We start from the raw sequence: 19,927 nt of genomic DNA, 5'->3' as shown, positions 1-19,927 counted from the left end.
ATTTTTTATGTATAACTACATTTGTGTTTCCCTGGTTTTCTTTAATGCAGTAAGTACACGTACAAAAGTACTTTTACTCCACTATTTCACATCTATCGTTGCTTTTTTAATAGTGGTCATACATTTGTTTTAAAATGAGCTTTAAAATACGTTAATATCCTGGAAATGAACCATACAACAGAGTGTAAATCATTTTAAATTTCTTCACCTCGACGAGCCACAACATGAAGATGCTGCTCACACATTCAATCTTCAATAGTGGTGATGCAATAATAATAAAAAAATATATATATATATGATTATGTTTGAAAAGGGACGGCTTTTGCTTTTTAAATGTTCCTTTATAAATTATTTACATTAAATTAGAAACTAACTTGCGCTGGCTACACGATATGTCATGTACTAAATGTAGACTGTTAATAAAAAGTAGTTCCCGCAGATTGTATATGTTAAAAGTATTCACCAAAGACTGTACATTTTTAAATACTATGTATTTAAAAAGTACTTCACACAGACTGTTAATAAAGTACTTCACATAGACTGTTAATAAAGAAAGTACTTCACACAGACTGTTAATAAAGTACTTCACATAGACTGTTGATAAAGAAAGTACTTCACACTGTATATTCAAAAGTATTTCCTGAATTATTGACGTCACGGTCAGAGCGCTGGTCGACCAATCAGGGCCGTTTGTGGGCGGGGCTGTGTCGTCACTAACCAGGAAGCGGCCGGTTGAAGTTACCGGTGAAAAGGACGAACAGCAGGAAGTGTGTGTGTCTGTGTCTGTGTGTGTGTGTCAGCTGTTTGAGATTCAGTCTGGACTTTTACTCATCTGAACTAATGACGGAGAGAAAACACAACAACCAGGTGAGACACACACACACACACACACACACACACACGCACACACACACACACACGTTACATTAGTTGCTCACATGTTCACACTCACGTGAAACTCAGGACAACAGACAGATGATCAGTGTTAACACTGAGCAGGATGAGTTGTTGGCTGATGAGGAGCTGTGTGTTCGTCAGGTGGTCGCAAATAAGAAGCACAGTTTCAGTCTGGTGATCTATATTAAGTGTGTGTGTGTGTGTGTGTGTGTGTGTGTGTGTGTGTGACAGACTGTGCACGTTCTCCCCGTCAGTGAGCAGCAGAGTAACAGACAGACAGCGTCGGATCGAACTGAGCCTCGTCCTGAAGAAGCATGGAGCTTTCCCTGGTGAGTTTTACAGTCAGAGTATTCACTTGTGTAATGTTATGGACTTTAACAGTACGTGTTGTACAACGGGCAGCGTGTGAATATGTTTGTGTGTATCACTGCTCTTATGTTGTACGTGTCCTCATCGTCGCTCTGGTCCGCCGCAGGTGGAACTGGACGGAGATTACATAACTGACATCCTGACGTAATCTTTACCTCGCACATTCAGACTGGAAGTGTAGGATCCTTCATGTTTCCTCTCTCCTTGTCCCCTGCCCTCCTCAGGCTCACCCGGCCATCAAAGCCTTCATGTGCGGCTCCCTCAGCGGGACCTGCTCCACGCTGCTGTTCCAGCCTCTGGACCTGGTCAAGACCCGTCTGCAGACGCTGCAGAGCGGCGTGCAGCCTGGGTGAGTCAGCGTACACTGACACACTTACACACACACACACACACACACACTTATCAGTAACACTGGCTTACATCACTTGACCTCTAAACCCTGCTTTATTGACTGGAGGAACATGTCATGTCACGGCTGCAGCACACGGGTTCCACATGCAAGCAGAATCCATTATTTTACCTTTGATCGTCTTCATGTCCGTTCGTCTGAATGTTCCTCCTCCAGGTCGGGCAGAGTCGGGATGGTGACGGTGCTTCTGAGCGTGGTGCGGACAGAGAGGCTGCTGGGACTGTGGAAAGGAGTTTCACCGGTTAGATCCTGCTGCTCCTGAACTACACATGTTCTCCTTCTCACTCGCACAATGAAAACATGTGGTTGATTTCCCTCCTCCCCTCGCTCTGCTCTCTCCTGCATGTGATCCTCCAGTCCTTCGTTCGGACCATCCCGGGTGTGGGGATCTACTTCAGCACCTTCTACTCTCTGAAGCAGCACTTCCTCCAGAACGGCAGCCTAGGGCCCATGGAGGCCATGCTGCTGGGAGGCGGGGCCCGGGCGGTGGCGGGGGTCTTCATGCTGCCGGTCACTGTCATCAAGACACGCTTTGAGGTAAGCTGGTGGACGTATGTGTGTGTACGACTGTACTCTAAACACTCTTCCATCGCTAACGAATCCGTTTGTAACGATGTGGGAAAGCTGGTCCTGCTTGTGACTGAATGGCTTCGCCGTCTGTCTCAGTGCGGCAGGTACGGGTACAGGAGTGTGGTCGGGGCTCTGCGCAGCGTGTGTCAGACGGAGGGTCCTGCCTCTCTGTTCTCTGGCCTCATGGCGACTCTCCTCAGAGACGTTCCCTTCTCTGGTATCTACGTCATGTTCTACAGCCAGGCCAAGGCCTCGCTGCCGACAGGTACGTCCAGTCTCAGAGAGAAATATGACTTTTAACATTTACATTTAATATTGTGACACAAGCTCTATTCCTTCAAGAAATCAGCACGTCTCCGTCGGCCCCCCTCGCGAACTTCGGCTGTGGGATCCTGGCGGGCGTGTTGGCCTCTCTGATCACTCAACCCGCCGACGTGGTCAAAACACAGGTGCAAGTGAACCCACAGCTGAGGACGGCAGAGGCTGTCAGATGCATCTACATGGTAACTGTGTCCCTCCTCTGTTGCTTGTTAGTCTGAACGGCACGTAGCTGCATGATTCATTTAAAGGTCTGACCTCCGTCTCTGTCCGTTCTTTAAGGAACATGGCGTCCGGGGCTTCTTCAGGGGAGCAGTTCCTCGGTCGCTAAGGAGGACCATGATGGCCGCCATGGCGTGGACAGTGTACGAGAAGATGATGGCCAACGTCGGACTGAAGTCCTGAAGGGGAACGTTGATGAGTGAAAAGAAAATGGAGATTCAAGTCAAGTCACTGTATGAAGAGGGTGAATGTGTGAAGAGGAAGGAACTGCTGCTGTCGCTCACAGTAAAAAAATATTTTATGGAGATGCTGACTCTTGAGCACAGACTCGTCTGAATGAGTGACGTGCACGTCTGGAGAGATTTCACTATCAAGTGTGTCACTGGGTTGAGGCTGAAGTTCAAGAATCCAACTTCTTCCCTGTACAGAAACTAATACTGACACTAAAAATGTTCCGAACCACACAACAAGTTTTTAATCTCAGGGAGCGTTTGGACTCTGTCTTTAAGTTTTGGAAACACAGTGGGACATTCCTCTATCTGTTTTAAAAAAAAAAAAAATTCAGATATGATTTCAAAAAGACTTCAGTGATCTGGACACTGTCCCAGATTCAGCTCAGACGTCTGCGATGCACTTTGACCTCTGCCGTTCTTTCATGGCACAGCCCAGCACCTGGAGAGACTCTTAAAAGCCTTTCTAATAACACAGTGCTATTTATGTTCTTATATTTTAATATGTGCTTCTAACCTGCCTTAAATGACATTAAAGTTTTGTTTTTGCTCTGGTATAAAGTATTTCATCTTTAAAACAAACTGGACTCCGTCAGGGGGGAGTGGTGACCTGGCATCAAATAGTAAATAAGAACAAGGAGTGGAGGAGGGGCAGGCTACAGTGAGAAATGAAAGTATTTCTGGAGTCGATCTGCTGGAAAAAGTTAATTATTGTTTGATGACGAGAAACTTACAGAAAATCATTGTTTGCTAAACTAATAAATTAACTATGACAGTTTTTTTATTTCCTTCATCCTGTTCTTTAACCTCCAACTTTCCCAGAACACGTCAGCTCCTCTTCTCGGTCCTTATTTGTAACGACCGGCGCCTCGACCGTCCTTGACTTTCACCCAAACCCAGAGTATTGCAGCCACATATTGTGAGACTGTTCAGTCACGAAGGTGTCAAGTGTTACACAATGCAAATATAAAAACTGAAAACAAACACACAGTGGTGCACACCGACCGCCTGACAACATGTTTGATCAGTTTATATCATACACAAGAGTCTGGACATACAGGTTCCATTGAAATGATTTATCTTCTCGTTGTGTAATTGTGTAAACAGGATGATCTCTGTGCCTGGAACTCTTTATCTCGAACAAATAAAGTTGCACCACAGGTCGTTTTCCCTGAGGAGTCTCAGCTGAGTCTTAATATGGTCTTTCCATCTTCTGCTTTGTCTTAATATGGGATTTACACAACTGACCTCTGGTTACCGCTGTAGACTGGGATCGCCCACCTTTGGGGCTCCACCAATCAGAGACGTCGCCACTACACCTGAGGATTGTGGGTAGTGTAGTTCTTCTCCTAGACTCGGTCGAATTAAACACATTTAACACAGTTGAGACTATACAGAATTATATTGCATGATTTAATAATCTCATAGCTTCTGGTAAATCTACCTCTGACTGTTAATCAAATGTTTTTCGGAAACAATGATTAAAACAATTAAAGGTTTATTTCAACATTTTAAACATTGCACTGGTGTTGATACAGAGTTTATAACACTTTGTCATAACACAACAAAGGGAAATAAATACATAAATAATATAGGATCTCATTCAAGCAGCTTTAACAAGTTCAGTTTAAAAAAGAAGTTTCAGGGCATTTTGGTCAGTTGTGTATTTGAAGAGATTTTCTAAATATCTTCGTTCTCCCATCTGTGGATATGGGGCTTGACTTTTAAATAATCCATAATAAATAAATAAAAAACACAGAATATGGACATGAGGTTGTGTTGTGTCAGCAAAACTTTTCAGATAAACGTATTAGTGAATTGTGAATCGGTCTCTTTTCTGAAACAATATTTGTGTTCAGCAAAATCAGTTGGTTTTGTTTTGATGGAAACCGGAAAATAAAATCCTGTAAGACTTTCTCATAATTTCCTGATTGAAGATGAAACCCTGAGATCTTCGTGTTTAAAGAAAGAACTCATCAAAATCAATCAATCAAACTGTTGAGCTCTGTAACAGCGCGCGGGAAACAGCACCATCCGGCGGCCACGTCGCAGATCTACGTCATCTCCGCTTCCCGCTAACCGACCAATCACACACCGGGAAACGTACTATAAATACGACGTCATTTCCTCCCGGCGCCCTCTTTTCACCGTGTGGTCAGATCTCCAACGGCGTTGTTTCGTGGTGAGTTCTTTCACTCGTTATATTTCACCGTTAAACCCGTGAAGTCACCACGGAGACTTGGTGTGATGATGAGTCGGTGCATTAACTCACGCCGGGTGGTTATAAATCCGCCATGTTGTTTCTTTAAAGAGTCTAAATATCGTTTAGAAGACGATGCTAACATCCGTGCTAACACGCTAGCTGCTGACACGCGCTCCTCCCGCTGCTGCCCCTCCTCGTGCCTGACGATAAATACTCATGAAGCTGTGAATTCATATTTTATCTCCATTTAAAAAACTTTACTAAGCAGTTTTTTTATATGTGAAATATATTAGATGTGTTAATGTGGAATCTGCGATGTGTTAGCGGGTCATTCAGTAACTGGACGCCTGTAGTAGCAGCTCTTTACTCAGCCGGGGACTTTTTTAAAAACTGATCCTCATCAGAAAGTGATTAAACTTTCTTTAATAACTTTTTCTGCCATGAGTCTATTTAAACTGGTATTGAAAGACCTGATTAGTCACCGTCTTTGAGCTTGAGTTGAACCTCATGGTCCTGAAGAATATGTGCAGTTGCTTCATTCATATATCACGGTGGTCGAGAGAGATACACTACAAATTCAGAAAACATATTAAGAAGTCACAACACGTGTAAATGTAGAAACGTGCTGTTTCCAGGGTACCGAACAAAGTGATGAACCTGGATTTCTCAATTTGTCTGCTGCAAACTTCCAAAATTGTCTCAACAGTTGATGGTTTAATGATAAATCATCGTAGGTGAAAAACGTGAAGTTTATATTCTGACACTAATCCACTGTCTTTCCTTTCCCAGCTCTCCCAATAAACTCGTAACGCAGGGAAAGTGGTCACGATGTCCGGAGGTCTAGATGTCCTTCAAATGAAGGAGGAGGATGTGCTGAAGTTCCTGGCGGCAGGAACCCACCTGGGAGGAACCAACTTGGACTTCCAGATGGAGCAGTACGTCTACAAGAGAAAAAGCGACGGTGAGACCTCTCACTGTGATGTAGGTCACTGCATGAAATGCACATGAAGTCTTATGTCAGTGCTTTAATCCCCAGGTGTGTACATCATAAACCTGAAGAAGACCTGGGAGAAGCTGCTGCTGGCGGCCAGGGCCATTGTTGCCATTGAGAACCCAGCTGACGTGTGCGTCATCTCCTCCAGGAACACTGGACAGGTAATGTCCAACACTTACGGAAATTCTGTACATTGACTGAAATACGCGCACTTTTAAAGCCTGGCACTGATGTCGGTGTTCAGGTGTCGGATGTGTGCAATAGTAAGCTGGCCGGGTTTTCGCTAACACCATTAGGACTACAGTCCAATGATTGGGGTTTGATAGTGACCTGAGCCACAGTTCAAACTGTTGAAGATAAAGTAATTGTTGGGATTTAGCTGAGATTTTGAATATAACCTCTGTTTCTCTTCCCACTTCAGAGAGCTGTGCTGAAGTTCGCCTCTGCCACCGGCGCCACCACCTTCCACGGTCGTTTCACCCCTGGTACCTTCACCAATCAGATCCAGGCAGCTTTCAGGGAGCCCCGCCTCCTGATCGTGACAGACCCTCGTGCTGACCATCAGCCACTGACTGAGGCTTCTTACGTCAACATTCCCACCATTGCCCTGTGTAACACAGACTCCCCACTGAGATACGTGGATATCTCCATCCCCTGTAACAACAAGGTGAGAACCACTCACTCCTGACTTCCTGGTGAATCCACACACTTACACACTTACACACTTTGCACACCGTTAGAGCCCGGTACTGTCCTGTCTGTGCAGTGCGGGGTGTAGGACGTGTGCTAAAATAATATGCTTGAACTCTGACCACTCCTTTCCGAACCACTTGGAGAGTTTTGGTTAGAGATCTTGCCACAGAAACTTTACTATTGTACATTTATGTACTTGGTGAATATTAAATGACTAAGATGTACTGCAATGGTGGCTGCTGGGTTTCTTCATCTATGGTTATTCATGACTAAAGTGCACTTGTGTTACAGGGTCACCACTCTGTGGGTCTGATGTGGTGGATGTTGGCCAGGGAGGTTCTCAGGATGAGGGGAACCATCTCCAGGGAGCACCCATGGGAGGTCATGCCTGATCTGTACTTCTACAGAGACCCTGAAGAGGTGAGACAAAGTTACAGCAGCTTGATGTTGCAGTGTGTAAGTGTCATGTGTCTGATATCTCTAACGCCCCATATTTTCTATGCAGATCGAGAAGGAGGAGCAGGCCGCAGCTGAGAAGGCTGTTGGTAAGGAGGAGTTCCAGGGAGAATGGAGCGCCCCTGCTGCTGAGTTCACTCAGCCTGAAGTCGCTGACTGGTCTGAGGGCGTTGCTGTGCCATCTGTGCCCATCCAGCAGTTCCCAGCACGTAAGATCACTTGTTTTCTTTTGAACGACTCTTATCTAAACTTTGTAATGTAGCACTTGGCTGGTCTCTGTAACGTGGCACTGAACGCATCATTAAAACTTTTCTTTGCTCTCTAGCAGCAACAACTGCTGCGGCTGCCGCTGCACCCGTTAAGCCCGCTGAACCCTTCCCAGCTGAGCGTAAGTGAAATCTTAAATTATGTCAACATCAATTCTTTTGAATGGAAGTAAAAACTTCTTGAATGCTAAACTTGTGTTCTCTCCCACAGAGGACTGGAGCAACCAGCCTGCCACTGAGGATTGGTCCACAGCTCCCACTGCCCAGGCTTCAGACTGGGGTGGTGCCCCCGCTGACTGGTCTTAAGTCAATGACTTTGGCAACAATAAAAACTGTTGTTTACTCTCCGACTGTTTTTGGTTGTTTCATTTAAAATCTACTGAATGTCAGGAATTCCTCACAGCATTAAATGAGCATTATAGAGGCAAAAGATCAACACCAATAAAAGTAGCACAAGTTAAGACATAAAAACTGATTGTTGCCATTGAGAACCCAGCTGATGTGTGTGTCATCTCCTCCAGGAACACTGGACAGGTAATGTCCAACACTTACAGAAATTCTGTACATTGACTGAAATACGCGCACTTTTAAAGCCTGGCACTGATGTCGGTGTTCAGGTGTCGGATGTGTGCAATAGTAAGCTGGCCGGGTTTTCGCTAACACCATTAGGACTGCAGTCCGATGATTGGGGTTTGATAGTGACCTGAGCCACAGTTCAAACTGTTGAACTGGCTTCACACTGGGGTGGTGCCCCCGCTGACTGGTCTTAAGTCAATGACTTTGCCAACAATAAAAACTGTACTCTCTGACTGATTTTGGTTGTTTCATTTAAAATTTACTGAACTGTGAGGAAATTGTTCAATTTATATTTCATAGAGGCAAAAGATAAACCCCAATAAAAGTAGCAGAAGTTAAGATATATAAACTGAAGTAATGTTAAACTGTAATACACGATTGCACATTAGATGGAATGGGAAATTACTTGATATCAAACTTCTCAAGTGTAAAATCCAGTGTAATTCCTCAAGTCTGGACATCACATATATGAACATGTAGTTAAACATAATTACAGCAGATTTACTAAACACATCAGCCACAGTTTGCATATGAGGGAATGAACAAAGAGGATGGGGAGTTATATGAAAGTATATAACTGAAGGTCAAAATTCATTTTAACAAAAAACAAGATTCTGATGCTGTAGCATAAACTCATCAAGTAATTTTCCACTTCATAATCTCAGTAGAAAACTCACTCACAAGTCAACACATGAAAAGACTGAAGGGTCTCAACTAACCACTGAAGGGGGACTTCCTGTAACTGCAGCTCTATATATATATACATATTATATATACATACATATATATTCAACATTAGTTGAGACCTGTCAACTAATATAAGCAAGATATCAGCAAGATGTTGCTTATATCCATTCATAGAAGAACAGAAAGCAAAATACCCTCCACTGGTCAGAAATCTTTTTAAATTGAATTCTATTTCCACAGCTCCACGTCTCCTCGAAATTTAATTGAATAAAAAGGCGATAAAATAGAAAAAGATGAAGATAAAATTAGACAAGACAAACTTTACTGATCCCACACTGGGAAATTTAACTCGTTACAGCAGCACAGGTGGAATAAATCTAACAAGAGAACGTGTGAAGTAATAAAATCAGAATCAGAATTTCTTTATTGTCCCAAGAAATTAACAGCATTGCAACAGCAAGATAATCAACAAGCATGAACAATGAAGGAGAAAGAGTAAAGATAAAGTTAAACCAGATGATTAGACAAAAAATAAAAGAGTAAAGATAAAGTTAAACCAGATAATTAGACAAAAAGTAAAAGAGTAAAGATAAAGTTAAACCAGATGAATTAGACAAAAAATAAAAGAGTAAAGATAAAGTTAAACCAGATGAATTAGACAAAAAGTAAAAGAGTAAAGATAAAGTTAAACCAGATGAATTAGACAAAAAATAAAAGAGTAAAGATAAAGTTAAACCAGATGAATTAGACAAAAAATAAAAGAGTAAAGATAAAGTTAAACCAGATGAATTAGACAAAAAATAAAAGATTAAAACACTAAATATTATACAGAGAACATGTGTGTGTGTTTTTAGTGTGTACTATACAGTGTATTATTAAGTGTGTACTTCAGAGTGTATTATTAGTGTGTACTTCAGAGTGTATTATTTAGTCTGTACTACAGAGTTTATTATTTAGTGTGTACTTTAGAGTGTATTATTTAGTGTGTACTACAGAGTGTATTATTTAGTGTGTACTCCAGAGTGTATTATTTAGTCTGTACTACAGAGTTTATTATTTAGTGTGTACTTTAGAGTGTATTATTTAGTGTGTACTATAGAGTGTATTATTTAGTGTGTACTACAGAGTGTATTATTAAGTGTGTACTACGGAGTGTATTATTTAGTGTGTACTATAGAGTGTATTATTTAGTGTGTACTTCAGAGTGTATTATTTAGTGTGTACTACGGAGTGTATTATTTAGTGTGTACTATAGAGTGTATTATTTAGTGTGTACTTAGGAGTGTATTATTTAGTGTGTACTACAGAGTGTATTATTTAAGTGTGTACTTCAGAGTGTATTATTTAGTGTGTACTACAGAGTGTATTATTTAGTGTGTACTTCAGAGTGTATTATTTAGTGTGTACTATAGAGTGTATTATTAAGTGTGTACTTCAGACTGTATTATTAAGTGTGTACTATAGAGTGTATTATTTAGTGTGTACTTCAGAGTGTATTAATGAGTACATGTACTACCGATATTAACAGTGTAGTAATGATTGTGTACTATCTATTGTGTATTATTAAGATATTTTCGGTCATAAATTAGTTTGTCGTCATTTCTTTCAGACTGATGTCAGAGGGCACGCGCATCGTCCCGCTCGCGCAGAACAATCGTCTCCCTCACGTTCGCGCGTGTGTGTCAGGTGGGCGTGTTCCGGCTCTGTGATTGGTCGGCGGCTCTTCTCCTTCCTCCCCGGCTTCCGCTTTCTCTTCACGCGCACGCCCTGCCTGTGAATAATGATAATAATGATCAAGATGGCTCCTGAGGACTCCCAGCGGTAGCGACCCACAGATTTCATGGAAGCTCACAAAACTACGATCGGTCAGAGTTCGAGTCCCTCGTAGGTGACGGGGCCGCTCCGGGGATCGAACTTTATGGATTAAACGGGGCCGAGCGGAGATAGAAGCGCCCGTGTTGTCTGCCCGCTCCGGGGACGTTAGCTAGCTCAGCCGCTAGCTTCTTGTACTTGTCGACCACCTCCAGGTTCAGCTCCGCGGCTCCGGAGAGCGGCCGCCCTCCCGTTTCCCGTGGCCGGTCGTCGGGATGGCGGAGCCGAGGAAAGTTCCGTTCGTCACCATCTCGTCCTTCGGCGCCTCAGCCGCGACCCCGGAGTCCGGAAAGAAGCGCCGCCGCGAAGATGAGGCCGTCGACAGCACTTTGGGGAAAGATGGAGGTGGAAGTGCGGCGGCGGGGTCAGGAGGTGGCGGAGGTCCGTTCGGAAACGACCAGGGAGGCGACGCCGACGCCGGGGAGACGAAGCCGACCGTGCGCCTCCACCTCCCGCTGACCGAGCCCAACGAGCGGGGCTCCGCAGAGTTCAACTACGGAGAGTTGGTCCACTCCTCCGCTTCTCAGGTTAGCGCACACAGCAGGCACCGTGATCCGGGCAGGAGGGGCCTAAACCCGGCATCAGCTCCGGAGAGGCAGCGGCCGAGATGTCACACTTATCACACACACACACATACACACACACACACGAGTGTTCACGACCTCCACATCTGTGATCCGGGCTTATTTATCACCGCTCTTCATCCAGATGTTTGCCACCGGATGTTCACACAGTTTCTACAACTCAACAAAGAGAAATAATTAAATAACACAAAGACAGAAAGTGACATTCAGGCCGAAGGTGGAACAGCAGCAGCAACACCCGTCTGTGTCTACAGCACATGTTAGAAACTCAATTTTAAAGTTATTTGTTTGAATCTAAACATACATTAGAGTTAAAACTAGAATGTGCCTCGACCGGTTGGGGCGAGTGAGCTAAAACAGAGAGAGGAGAGAGAGAGAGAGAGAGAGAGACCAGGAACAGCTGTTTAACCATCATACTCACGTGACACTGGTGATTCTAATTTAAAATAAGAAGAGTGGTATTTATAGATGTAATGATGTAATTCATGATAATTGTTCTGGACCCTGCTGAATGTGAGATGGCGAAAAGAACAAACCTCAAATCCGTGTGTTACAGTTGATAAAGTATAATATAAATAAACACATTCAATGTAAACTCAATGTCCAGCATCACATCAACTTTATTACAAAGCTGGACCCAACGTCTCCGTCAGAGCGGCTGAAGGTGCAGCGTCAGCGTCGGTCGTGTGTGTTGATGTTTTTTGTCGACGTGAGGAACAAACTCTGTGCGTGTTCCTGCAAACCAAAGAGTTTTTCTATTTATGTCAGATTGCAAAAAACCTCCATGTTTACAACGCACAAGCTTCACAGGGCAACTCAACACAGCTGCATGAGTTTAAATACCAACTCTTTACAGTGCGTCCATTAACTTTTGGGTTTAATCGATTACGAGAAGTGTCTCTGTTCTATCTTCAGTCACTTCTGGAATTGTGAAGCACGGAGTCATAATTTCAGAGCTTCTAGAAAAGTAAAGTCTATGTTTCAATCCTGATTCGATGTTTTCATTCGCACCAGGTAAAGATTGCAGTTTCAGCTGCCCCTAAAGGACTCACTCCTCCGCTGGACCCCAACGATCCGTTTGCTGACGACGACAGGGAAAGACGGGAGGTGGAGGCGCTGGCCAAGAAGTTTGAGAACAAATATGTAAGTGTTGTGACCTCAGGATGCTTGAATATATTGTTTCAGCTGCGACGGTGCTGTGCACGAGGAGGATGTCAGATATTTATTTTTAAGGTTTTTGATCTCTGTGTTTTCCGTCTTGTCTGTAGGGTGGTGCCGTTAAGAAAAAGAAAAAGGACAGAATGCAGGATCTCATTGATATCGGATATGGCTACGATGAGACTGATCCCTTCATAGACAATTCAGAGGCTGTGAGTTAAAAATTTTTGTAGTTATGTGATCTAAAGTTTTACTTATTTTTATTTTTATCTTGATAAGTAATGGTGAGCTGTACTTTTCTGTTTTGGGTCGAGAATATCAAGAGTAGCTTCGTACACGTGCCGTTAATCTGACCAGCTTTTCTTTTTGCTCAGAATCGCATGACGTGTCCTAAGTTATTAAAGACAACTAACAGTACTTGTCCTTCTCTCTTGACCTCAGTATGATGAGCTGGTTCCTGCTTCTCTCACCACAAAGCACGGCGGCTTCTACATCAACACAGGCACCCTGCAGTTCAGAGCAGCGTCGGACTCTGAGGGAGAGAACGCAGGAAAGGAGGATAATCACTTCAAGGTAGCTTCTTGCTTCTCTACTACTACTACTAGTACTTTGTGAACTTGAATAACACTGTAGAGTTCATACCTCTGACAACTACTGTTGTCATAACTGTGCTAATTGGTCTTTTTTACTCATTTGTAGAATATGAAAGATGGTGAAGAGCGGGTGATTAAAAAACGGCGGAAAAAGCAAGACGGAATTCTGGAGGAAAAGAAACCCAAGAAGAATAGAGTACCAAAGTCTGGGTGAGGTTTTAACATGTGATTAAATCTTTGATATATTTTCTTTGTGTCGAATAATTTTGTATGTGTTATTTCCTCTTTTCAGAAGTCTGTGTCTAATATCAGTGCAGGAGCTAATCACGTCAGTCCTGTGTCACTTGGCTAAATGTCTCCTCTTCTCCGTGCTTCCTCTGTTCCGGCAGTGTTTCAGCCCTGAATGTTCATCGTCCAGAAAAGAAAAAGAGGAAGAAGCTGATGAAAGACTCGCTCCATCTGGCCAACATGCTGCGTCGCTTCACCAGGGAGAAAGACGAGATGCGCAAGAAGAATCTGTCTGCTCCCGGTCTGCCACGACCCAACGCCAAAGTGCCCAACGCCAACAGTGCGCTCCTCAACGCCCACCCTAAGGCCGCTGGCGGCAACGACTGCAACATCACTGACCTGAGTGCGGACCCAGCTGTGATGTCACTGCTGGGCTCGACCAATAACGACATCCTGCAGGACATGATGGGTGACCTGGACTTCGGGATGCTGGACTCCCCTCAGCCGTCCAGTCCAGTGCAGGGAGAGAACGGCTCCTTCGGGATGGGACACAAAGCAGGTGGCAGCAGAGTGTTGCAGGGTAACATGATGACCCCTCCCCCTCCTCTGCCAAATGGACTCCCAGCCCCCCTCACGAAGAGGATCGAAGACCTGAGAGCGGTACGAACTTCATTATTATCAGGACCTAGTCACACATGCATGAATATGAAGCGGATATCGCAGCTTCACCAAGGTTGAACTTCACCATAAAGCAAATGTATTACAATAAACTCACACTGATAGTGAGCAGGACATTTAAATATTTAAAGTGTGTGTGCCCGTGCCCTCATTCTGGATCCCATCAATCAATCAAATATATTTGCATAAGTCTGTCTGATGGTAACGTTCAGCTCTTGTCTCAGGCGTCCCGTCTGTTTGACGAAGAGGGCAGGAAGAAGTTCTTCACGTTGGACATGAACAACATCCTGCTGGAGTGAGTAGCAGTCACATTTACACATACGCAACAAACTTCGATGTATGTAAATCTCACTGTGTGTGTGTGTGTGTGTCAGTATTGAGCTGCAGGTTCAGGAGCAGCCTGCAGAGATACGTGCAGCCGTCTACTCTCACCTCGAGGCCTTTGTGCCCTGCAATAAAGAAGCTCTGCTCAAACGCCTTAAGAAGCTCAGCCTCAACATACAGGTGAGAGGGAGTCATCACAATTAGAATTGTTGTATTTATTTTTATTAGACACAAGGACACAAATCTTTGTTGAATCCAGGCAGAAGCTGTCAGGTGTGTCTCCATGTGGAAGTTGAATCATTCATGTGTCTTCTGGCTGTGCGCCCGTTATCTGATTCTATATTTAGCATGTCAGTTTGCCCCCCTGTGTGTGTGTGCGTGTGTGATTTCTGACTGTGCTTATCCCTATCGCCCAGGATGACCGTCTTCGCACGCCCCTGCTGAAGCTGAAGCTGGCAGTGTGCAGCGTGATGCCGGAGCAGATTGCTCGATACAACATGGACTGTATCGCCAAAGTGGCAAAGTAAGAAAACACGTCTCGAGTGGCTCTTGATTTTAATTATGTCTGTCTGCTTTTCAACATGTTTCCTTCCACGTTGTTTACAAAGGTGATGTGACGTGTGGTGTTTTCTTGATGTGATCGCAGGCAGCAGTCTGGGGAAGGAGAGAAGAACGGCTCCGAAGACGATGATGAGGAGAAACCAGGGAAGAGGGTCATGGGACCTCGGAAGAAGTTCATCTGGGACGACAAACTCAGGTCGGTGTCACAGATGACGAAGAATCTTTTCTAGTTCAAAATGATTTTGTGCCTTTAGCTTTTAACTAGTGCTCATATGAATTACAGCCACACTTTCGCCCTCTTTGTTGTTGTGTCGATGGTTAGCTATCAGCTAACTAACGTGCTGCCAGAGCCATGTAGAGAGTGTGCTGCCACCAGGGTTAAATGTAATGTTAACTAGACGCCTGCAGTTATGTTTCCTGGAGCGTATAAAATCAGTGACATCTTTAAATCACTTTTATTGAACTATTTAATTTGTAGTATTGCCTGTTTTATTATTTTGTTTTGTGTTATTTCTGTATTATCGTATTCCCTGATCATTTGCCTCAAACGTTTAAATCTCGTCTCAGCCATGTAAAGCACTTGTCCAGTATAAATAAAGTTTATTAATATTGACACTGACCAGAGTATTTGGAATGACTGTATGTTTTCCAGGTCACTGCTGTGTAACCTGGTGCGGGTGAAGCTGGGCTGTTATGAGCTGGAGGGGAAGAACACGTTGTCTCTGGAGGATTACCTCAAAGCCTTCATGGAGACGGAAGTGAAACCTCTCTGGCCCAAGGGTTGGATGCAGGCCAGGTGTGTGTGGTAATTCCGCTGAGTAGTAAAACTCCTCTACTTGATTATTTCTCGCATTAACGTGTTTATTTTTGTCGACAGGATGCTGTTCAAAGAGAGCACCATGGCCCATGGTCATCTCACAGGTTACACGTGAGTCTGATGCAAACTTATCGTTGACCAGTTTTCTCGACTCTGATGTTTTAGCTTGTTCTCACTCACTTCTGTCGTCTTTTCACTCCAGAGCAAAGAAGAAGATGGTCACTGCTCCAAAGGCCAAGCCAAAGGTCGGACTCTTTAAAGTTTCACCCGTGAGAGTCTGTTTTCATTCGTTCTGCTATGAAACGTTGTGTTAATGTAATGTTTGTGTTTTCCTTGAATCCAGGAGACTGTTTGGATTCGGCCCACGCCGTCAGCAGGCGCCACTCCCTCACCTGCAGCCCAGGTTGCCAAGCGACCGCCTCAGTCACCGTCTGAGCCCATATGTCTCGATGACGATCTGACAACGCCCTCCCTGGACTCCATCTCCCAGGCCCTCGCCATCCTCGGCAACGCCGCGAAGGGCCTGGCCCAGGGGGACAGCCCCCCATCCCCGGACGGACCCAGGACTGCAGCCAACCCTTCCTCCCTCCACAACTCACCACTCCTTCAGCAGCAGCAGAAGAAGAACTCTGTCAGCACTCCCAGCTCCAGTGCACCTCACTACATCTCTACCTCTTCGTCTTCCTCCACCCCTCTGTCGCGGCTTCCCTCCATCACGTCCTCTCCTCTGCCCTCCGTGAGGGTGGATGGGATGGGGGTCGTCAAGGGCATCGCGCAGGCGCACAGACACTCAGTTTTGAACACTCAGAGACCTTTGGGTGCAGCAAAAGCCAACATGTCTGCCTCAACGTCGCCGCCTAAACCACGTCCCCCACCCACTGCATCTCCACTCGTGGCCCCGGGATCTAAGACGGGGGTCTCCACTCCCCCGTCTGGCCTCCTCAAAGGCAGCAATAATAATAAAGCCAACAGTGGTGACACTCTAATCCTCACATTGCCTCAGTCTCGACCACACACCCTGTCATCGCCCACGCTCATCAAGACCTTCCAGGCGCCTCGTCTGCCCCACACCCCGCAGAGTAAATCCTCCCCCTCCCTCGTGCAGACGCTGTCTGGTGTTCAGCCCCAGCCACAGTCTAACTTTATCACCCCTATGCACGCCACGCTCACCAAATCCACACACAGCAGTATCCCACCCATTGTCAAGCTCACTCCCCGCAACCCCATCGTCACCACCTCAGCCTCGCTCTCCATCTCCCAAAACCCCCGGTCTCAGGCAACCCCCACCATACACCAGTACTCCCCCCAAACCCCAGCAGGGTTCCGCCCGCAGTTCTCAGGTGCCAAAGGAGGAGCAACCAAGCCAGGGCAAGGCAGCTACACTCCTCCAGGCAGCCAGAAGACCCCCAACAACAGCACCAACAACATCAGCCTTATTAACACGTCATCCATAAGCAAGCATTCAGGGTCCAGTGCCTCCCCCACGGTGGCCTCTGCCAACCCAGGCCAGCGTCAGAGGCCCGGGGGTACGACACCTCAGGGGGTCAAGTCTGTGGCGTCTGTTTCATCGTCATCCATCTCCTCTCAGTTGCCACAGGTTTGTACCGTCAGCATCATTATTTAGCACATTTACACGCACGGCAGGTTTGTTACGATCCATCTCCAGAACACAGAGTTGGATTGAGAAGGAAAACAATGTTACTGTTTGAGGTCAGAAGCTCAGCAAACATCTTTGCTCGTGGTTTTTGATTCAGTTCCAGACAAGTCGGCGTTTCCCTGTAACTTCAACACATTAACTAACTAATTAATTTGGTTTCCTCAGCTGAGCACTGGAGCGTAACATGAACTGGACAGTGTCTATAAAACAGGGTCCAGAGTTTCTCTCTAGTTTACTGTTTAAGATGAATCCGTTACTCAAATAGTTGAAACAACAGCAAAAATGAAGCAGCGATTATTTTGATTATTTGATTAATCTTTCAAGCCAAAGTGCTGAACATTCCCTAGATCATTTTTCAGTTGTGACGTCATTTAAGACTAAATTAACTCTGGGCTTTGAGTGAAACCTTCATGTTTACAGGTTAAACTCTGACACAAAAGATATAGTTTTCAAAATGAGTTCCCTCTACAAACCTGTGAATCATAATGGATCAGTCGTAATAATTCTTGTAGTAAAAATCTTTATTTTACAGAAATGGGAGAAGGTCTGGAGGAAAGTAGATTTCCACAACTTGCAACAAAGTTCTTAAGATCTGAATCTCGTTTGTGTCCAGGTCTCCACAGCAGGAACCGGCAGTCTGCTCAGCTCAGCCCAGTCTCTTACCCTGGGGTACGGGATGCTGGGGGGCCTGGTGCCCGTGTCCCTGCCCTTCCAGTTCCCCTCGCTGCTAAACCTGCCTCCGCTGGGAACGGCAGGCTCCAGTACGGCAGCCGGCGGCTCCGCGGCCAGTAGCAATGCATCATTCTCTACCCTGACCCAGAGTGAGTGATGAACGCAGGACAGACACATTTAGATTTCACACTATGCACGACAGGCAGATTTAAAATTGGTGACACGCTTTATTACATTTAGTCCAAATAGTGAGCGCCCACGTTTAAAACGGGTTCCAGAAACAAACCTCTCATCTCAGAGTTTAAAGCCTGGAACCGACCGGCTGCTAAATAAATCAAGACCAGAAAACATTTGATTCAGAGCAAAACAAAAGGCAAAGGTACGAGACTGTGTGTATAAATATTTAAAGAATGAAGAAACTGTGCATCCCAGAAACCATTGCAAAAGATTCTGCACCAACGACTTCCAGCTGCTGCTTGAGTTTAAACTTGTTCTATTCGTTATTTCTCTATTCAGAACTACTCTGACTGTTGAGCTCCAGAAACAGTTTATCTTTCAGATGATTCAACAGAACCAGACTCTGTATGTGACTGTCAGTGCGTCGGGCTGCTGTTGTTTGTCCAGGCCTCGTTCTGTGTTCCGTGTTAGAGCATCATGTGTTTATCACCGTATCGTGCGTCAGATGGAAGCTTGTGATTTTTCTCCTGTTTGACATTTTTCCATTTTGTTTGCTTCATTTCCCCAAATTTCTCTCAACCCTGTATTGGACACTTTTCTGTTATTCACACTTCTTCTGGCTTTGTCATCATCTGTCCTTTCCCCATCTGTCTTTCCATCTCTATCCACGTCTCCCCCTCCTCCCCTCCCTGATTTGTCTGTTCCTCCCGCCCTCTCCCTCCTCGTCCCCCTGTCCTGTCTCCTCAGATCTGTATAAGAGTCTCCAGTCAGGGTCTCAGGTTGCTGTGCCTCCTCACTTGCAGCTCGCTTTCTCAGGTAAAATCTGACCCTCCCTCCACCCTCGAAGCCTGCTCCATTTTACTCCCTCGCTCCTTCCTTCCCCTCAGGTGTTCTGTCTTAGGTTGTCCTTTTTTCTGCCCGGTCCCGCTCTGTTCTCTGCTCGTCTGTCGGTTGCAGCATGCCTTTCCCTGGAGTCATTTCAGCTGTCCTCAATTCTCTTTTTAAGTTTTATTTTCCTGTCACTGCTTTTATTGAGTGTACTATTCCTGTCCAGATGTCAGTCAAAGCCAGGGAGGAGACACTAAGAGGAAGACTCTATGATGATGCAGCGGGATTCCTACACCCAGCAGACGCTGTCTAATGAAGCGACGCTGGGACGGACGATGGGACGTGGCTCTGGGTGACGGACGGACTGGGCTTCACTTGGGACTCCTGATCTGAGATCAGCTTAAGTTTTCACGAATACCACAGTTGACTATAACTTTTCTAAACAGTTTGATAAATTTTAAATACTATTCTTCATAGAATTGTTAAATGAAATGACAAATGCTGTTTGTCAATGTTTACAAGATAGACCTATATCACTGTGGACAGGGAGGAGTGAGTGGGTTTTTAGTGCGAGTGTGCGTGAGACAGAATGTGTGTGTGGGGCTGAACGCGTGCCTTTGTACGTCTCCCTCTCTGATGCATGGTCAGTGTGTCTATTTGGTGCTGTTTTTATCATAATGTTATTATCACTGATACCTGTAAGAATTGTAAACTGCAAATTGATGAATTTGAGCTTCTTTTTTTTTTTCTCTCCAATGAAAGATGTAAACTTTTTCATTGTACTTGAATTCTTGAATGAATTCTTTTCTGTATAGAACTCAAACCGACTTGATTAAAAATCTTTGCTTTCACCACGGACTCGATCGTTTGCAATTCAACATGAAAAAC

General features: G+C 44.9%; 3 protein-coding genes and 2 non-coding genes across 9 annotated transcripts; all 5 read left to right on the top strand.

The window, feature by feature from the left end:
- Positions 1 to 715: 715 nt before the first annotated feature.
- Positions 716 to 3,793, top strand: LOC109646229 (mitochondrial glycine transporter A-like). 2 transcript variants are annotated; one of them, XR_011241034.1, is made up of 9 exons: positions 716 to 867; positions 1,129 to 1,226; positions 1,491 to 1,615; positions 1,832 to 1,916; positions 2,033 to 2,212; positions 2,342 to 2,510; positions 2,588 to 2,748; positions 2,846 to 3,708; positions 3,752 to 3,793. XR_011241034.1 is itself a non-coding variant. In XM_069524905.1 (8 exons), the coding sequence occupies exons 2-8, from the start codon at positions 1,212 to 1,214 to the stop codon at positions 2,966 to 2,968; spliced, it is 858 nt and encodes a 285-aa protein (XP_069381006.1). In that variant the 5' UTR covers positions 716 to 867; positions 1,129 to 1,211; the 3' UTR covers positions 2,969 to 3,793. The 2 variants fall into 2 exon arrangements, 1 of the variants encoding a protein (XP_069381006.1); XM_069524905.1 differs by having other exon boundaries at positions 2,846 to 3,793.
- Positions 3,794 to 5,057: 1,264 nt separating this feature from the next.
- On the top strand, positions 5,058 to 7,974 carry rpsa (ribosomal protein SA). Of its 3 annotated transcripts, none has more exons than XM_020111953.2 (8): positions 5,058 to 5,197; positions 6,008 to 6,179; positions 6,255 to 6,373; positions 6,634 to 6,879; positions 7,197 to 7,325; positions 7,411 to 7,570; positions 7,690 to 7,749; positions 7,839 to 7,974. In XM_020111953.2, the coding sequence occupies exons 2-8, from the start codon at positions 6,047 to 6,049 to the stop codon at positions 7,931 to 7,933; spliced, it is 942 nt and encodes a 313-aa protein (XP_019967512.1). In that variant the 5' UTR covers positions 5,058 to 5,197; positions 6,008 to 6,046; the 3' UTR covers positions 7,934 to 7,974. The 3 variants fall into 3 exon arrangements, with proteins under 3 accessions (XP_019967512.1, XP_019967511.1, XP_069381005.1); XM_020111952.2 differs by having other exon boundaries at positions 7,687 to 7,749; XM_069524904.1 differs by having other exon boundaries at positions 5,154 to 5,292; positions 5,953 to 6,179; positions 7,687 to 7,749.
- Positions 6,416 to 6,555, top strand: LOC138410005 (small nucleolar RNA SNORA62/SNORA6 family). The gene has a single exon (XR_011242800.1). It is a non-coding gene; the product is annotated as a small nucleolar RNA SNORA62/SNORA6 family (small nucleolar RNA).
- Positions 7,975 to 8,203: 229 nt separating the features above from the next.
- On the top strand, positions 8,204 to 8,343 carry LOC138410006 (small nucleolar RNA SNORA62/SNORA6 family). Its single transcript, XR_011242802.1, has one exon. It is a non-coding gene; the product is annotated as a small nucleolar RNA SNORA62/SNORA6 family (small nucleolar RNA).
- Positions 8,344 to 10,489: 2,146 nt separating this feature from the next.
- On the top strand, positions 10,490 to 19,890 carry ubn2b (ubinuclein 2b). 2 transcript variants are annotated; one of them, XM_020105751.2, is made up of 17 exons: positions 10,490 to 11,289; positions 12,361 to 12,489; positions 12,615 to 12,716; positions 12,946 to 13,077; positions 13,204 to 13,307; positions 13,487 to 13,985; positions 14,228 to 14,298; positions 14,378 to 14,507; positions 14,744 to 14,850; positions 14,974 to 15,084; positions 15,541 to 15,684; positions 15,766 to 15,816; positions 15,908 to 15,950; positions 16,049 to 17,302; positions 17,976 to 18,183; positions 18,959 to 19,027; positions 19,266 to 19,890. In XM_020105751.2, the coding sequence occupies exons 1-17, from the start codon at positions 10,978 to 10,980 to the stop codon at positions 19,310 to 19,312; spliced, it is 3,513 nt and encodes a 1,170-aa protein (XP_019961310.2). In that variant the 5' UTR covers positions 10,490 to 10,977; the 3' UTR covers positions 19,313 to 19,890. The 2 variants fall into 2 exon arrangements, with proteins under 2 accessions (XP_019961310.2, XP_019961311.2); XM_020105752.2 differs by lacking the exon at positions 18,959 to 19,027.
- Positions 19,891 to 19,927: the final 37 nt, after the last annotated feature.

Source organism: Paralichthys olivaceus, chromosome 5 (assembly GCF_024713975.1).
Source record: "Paralichthys olivaceus isolate ysfri-2021 chromosome 5, ASM2471397v2, whole genome shotgun sequence".
Classification (NCBI taxonomy): Eukaryota; Metazoa; Chordata; class Actinopteri; order Pleuronectiformes; family Paralichthyidae; genus Paralichthys; species Paralichthys olivaceus.
Note: the sequence above shows the minus strand (reverse complement) of the source record. Positions and strands in the feature narration are given on the sequence as shown.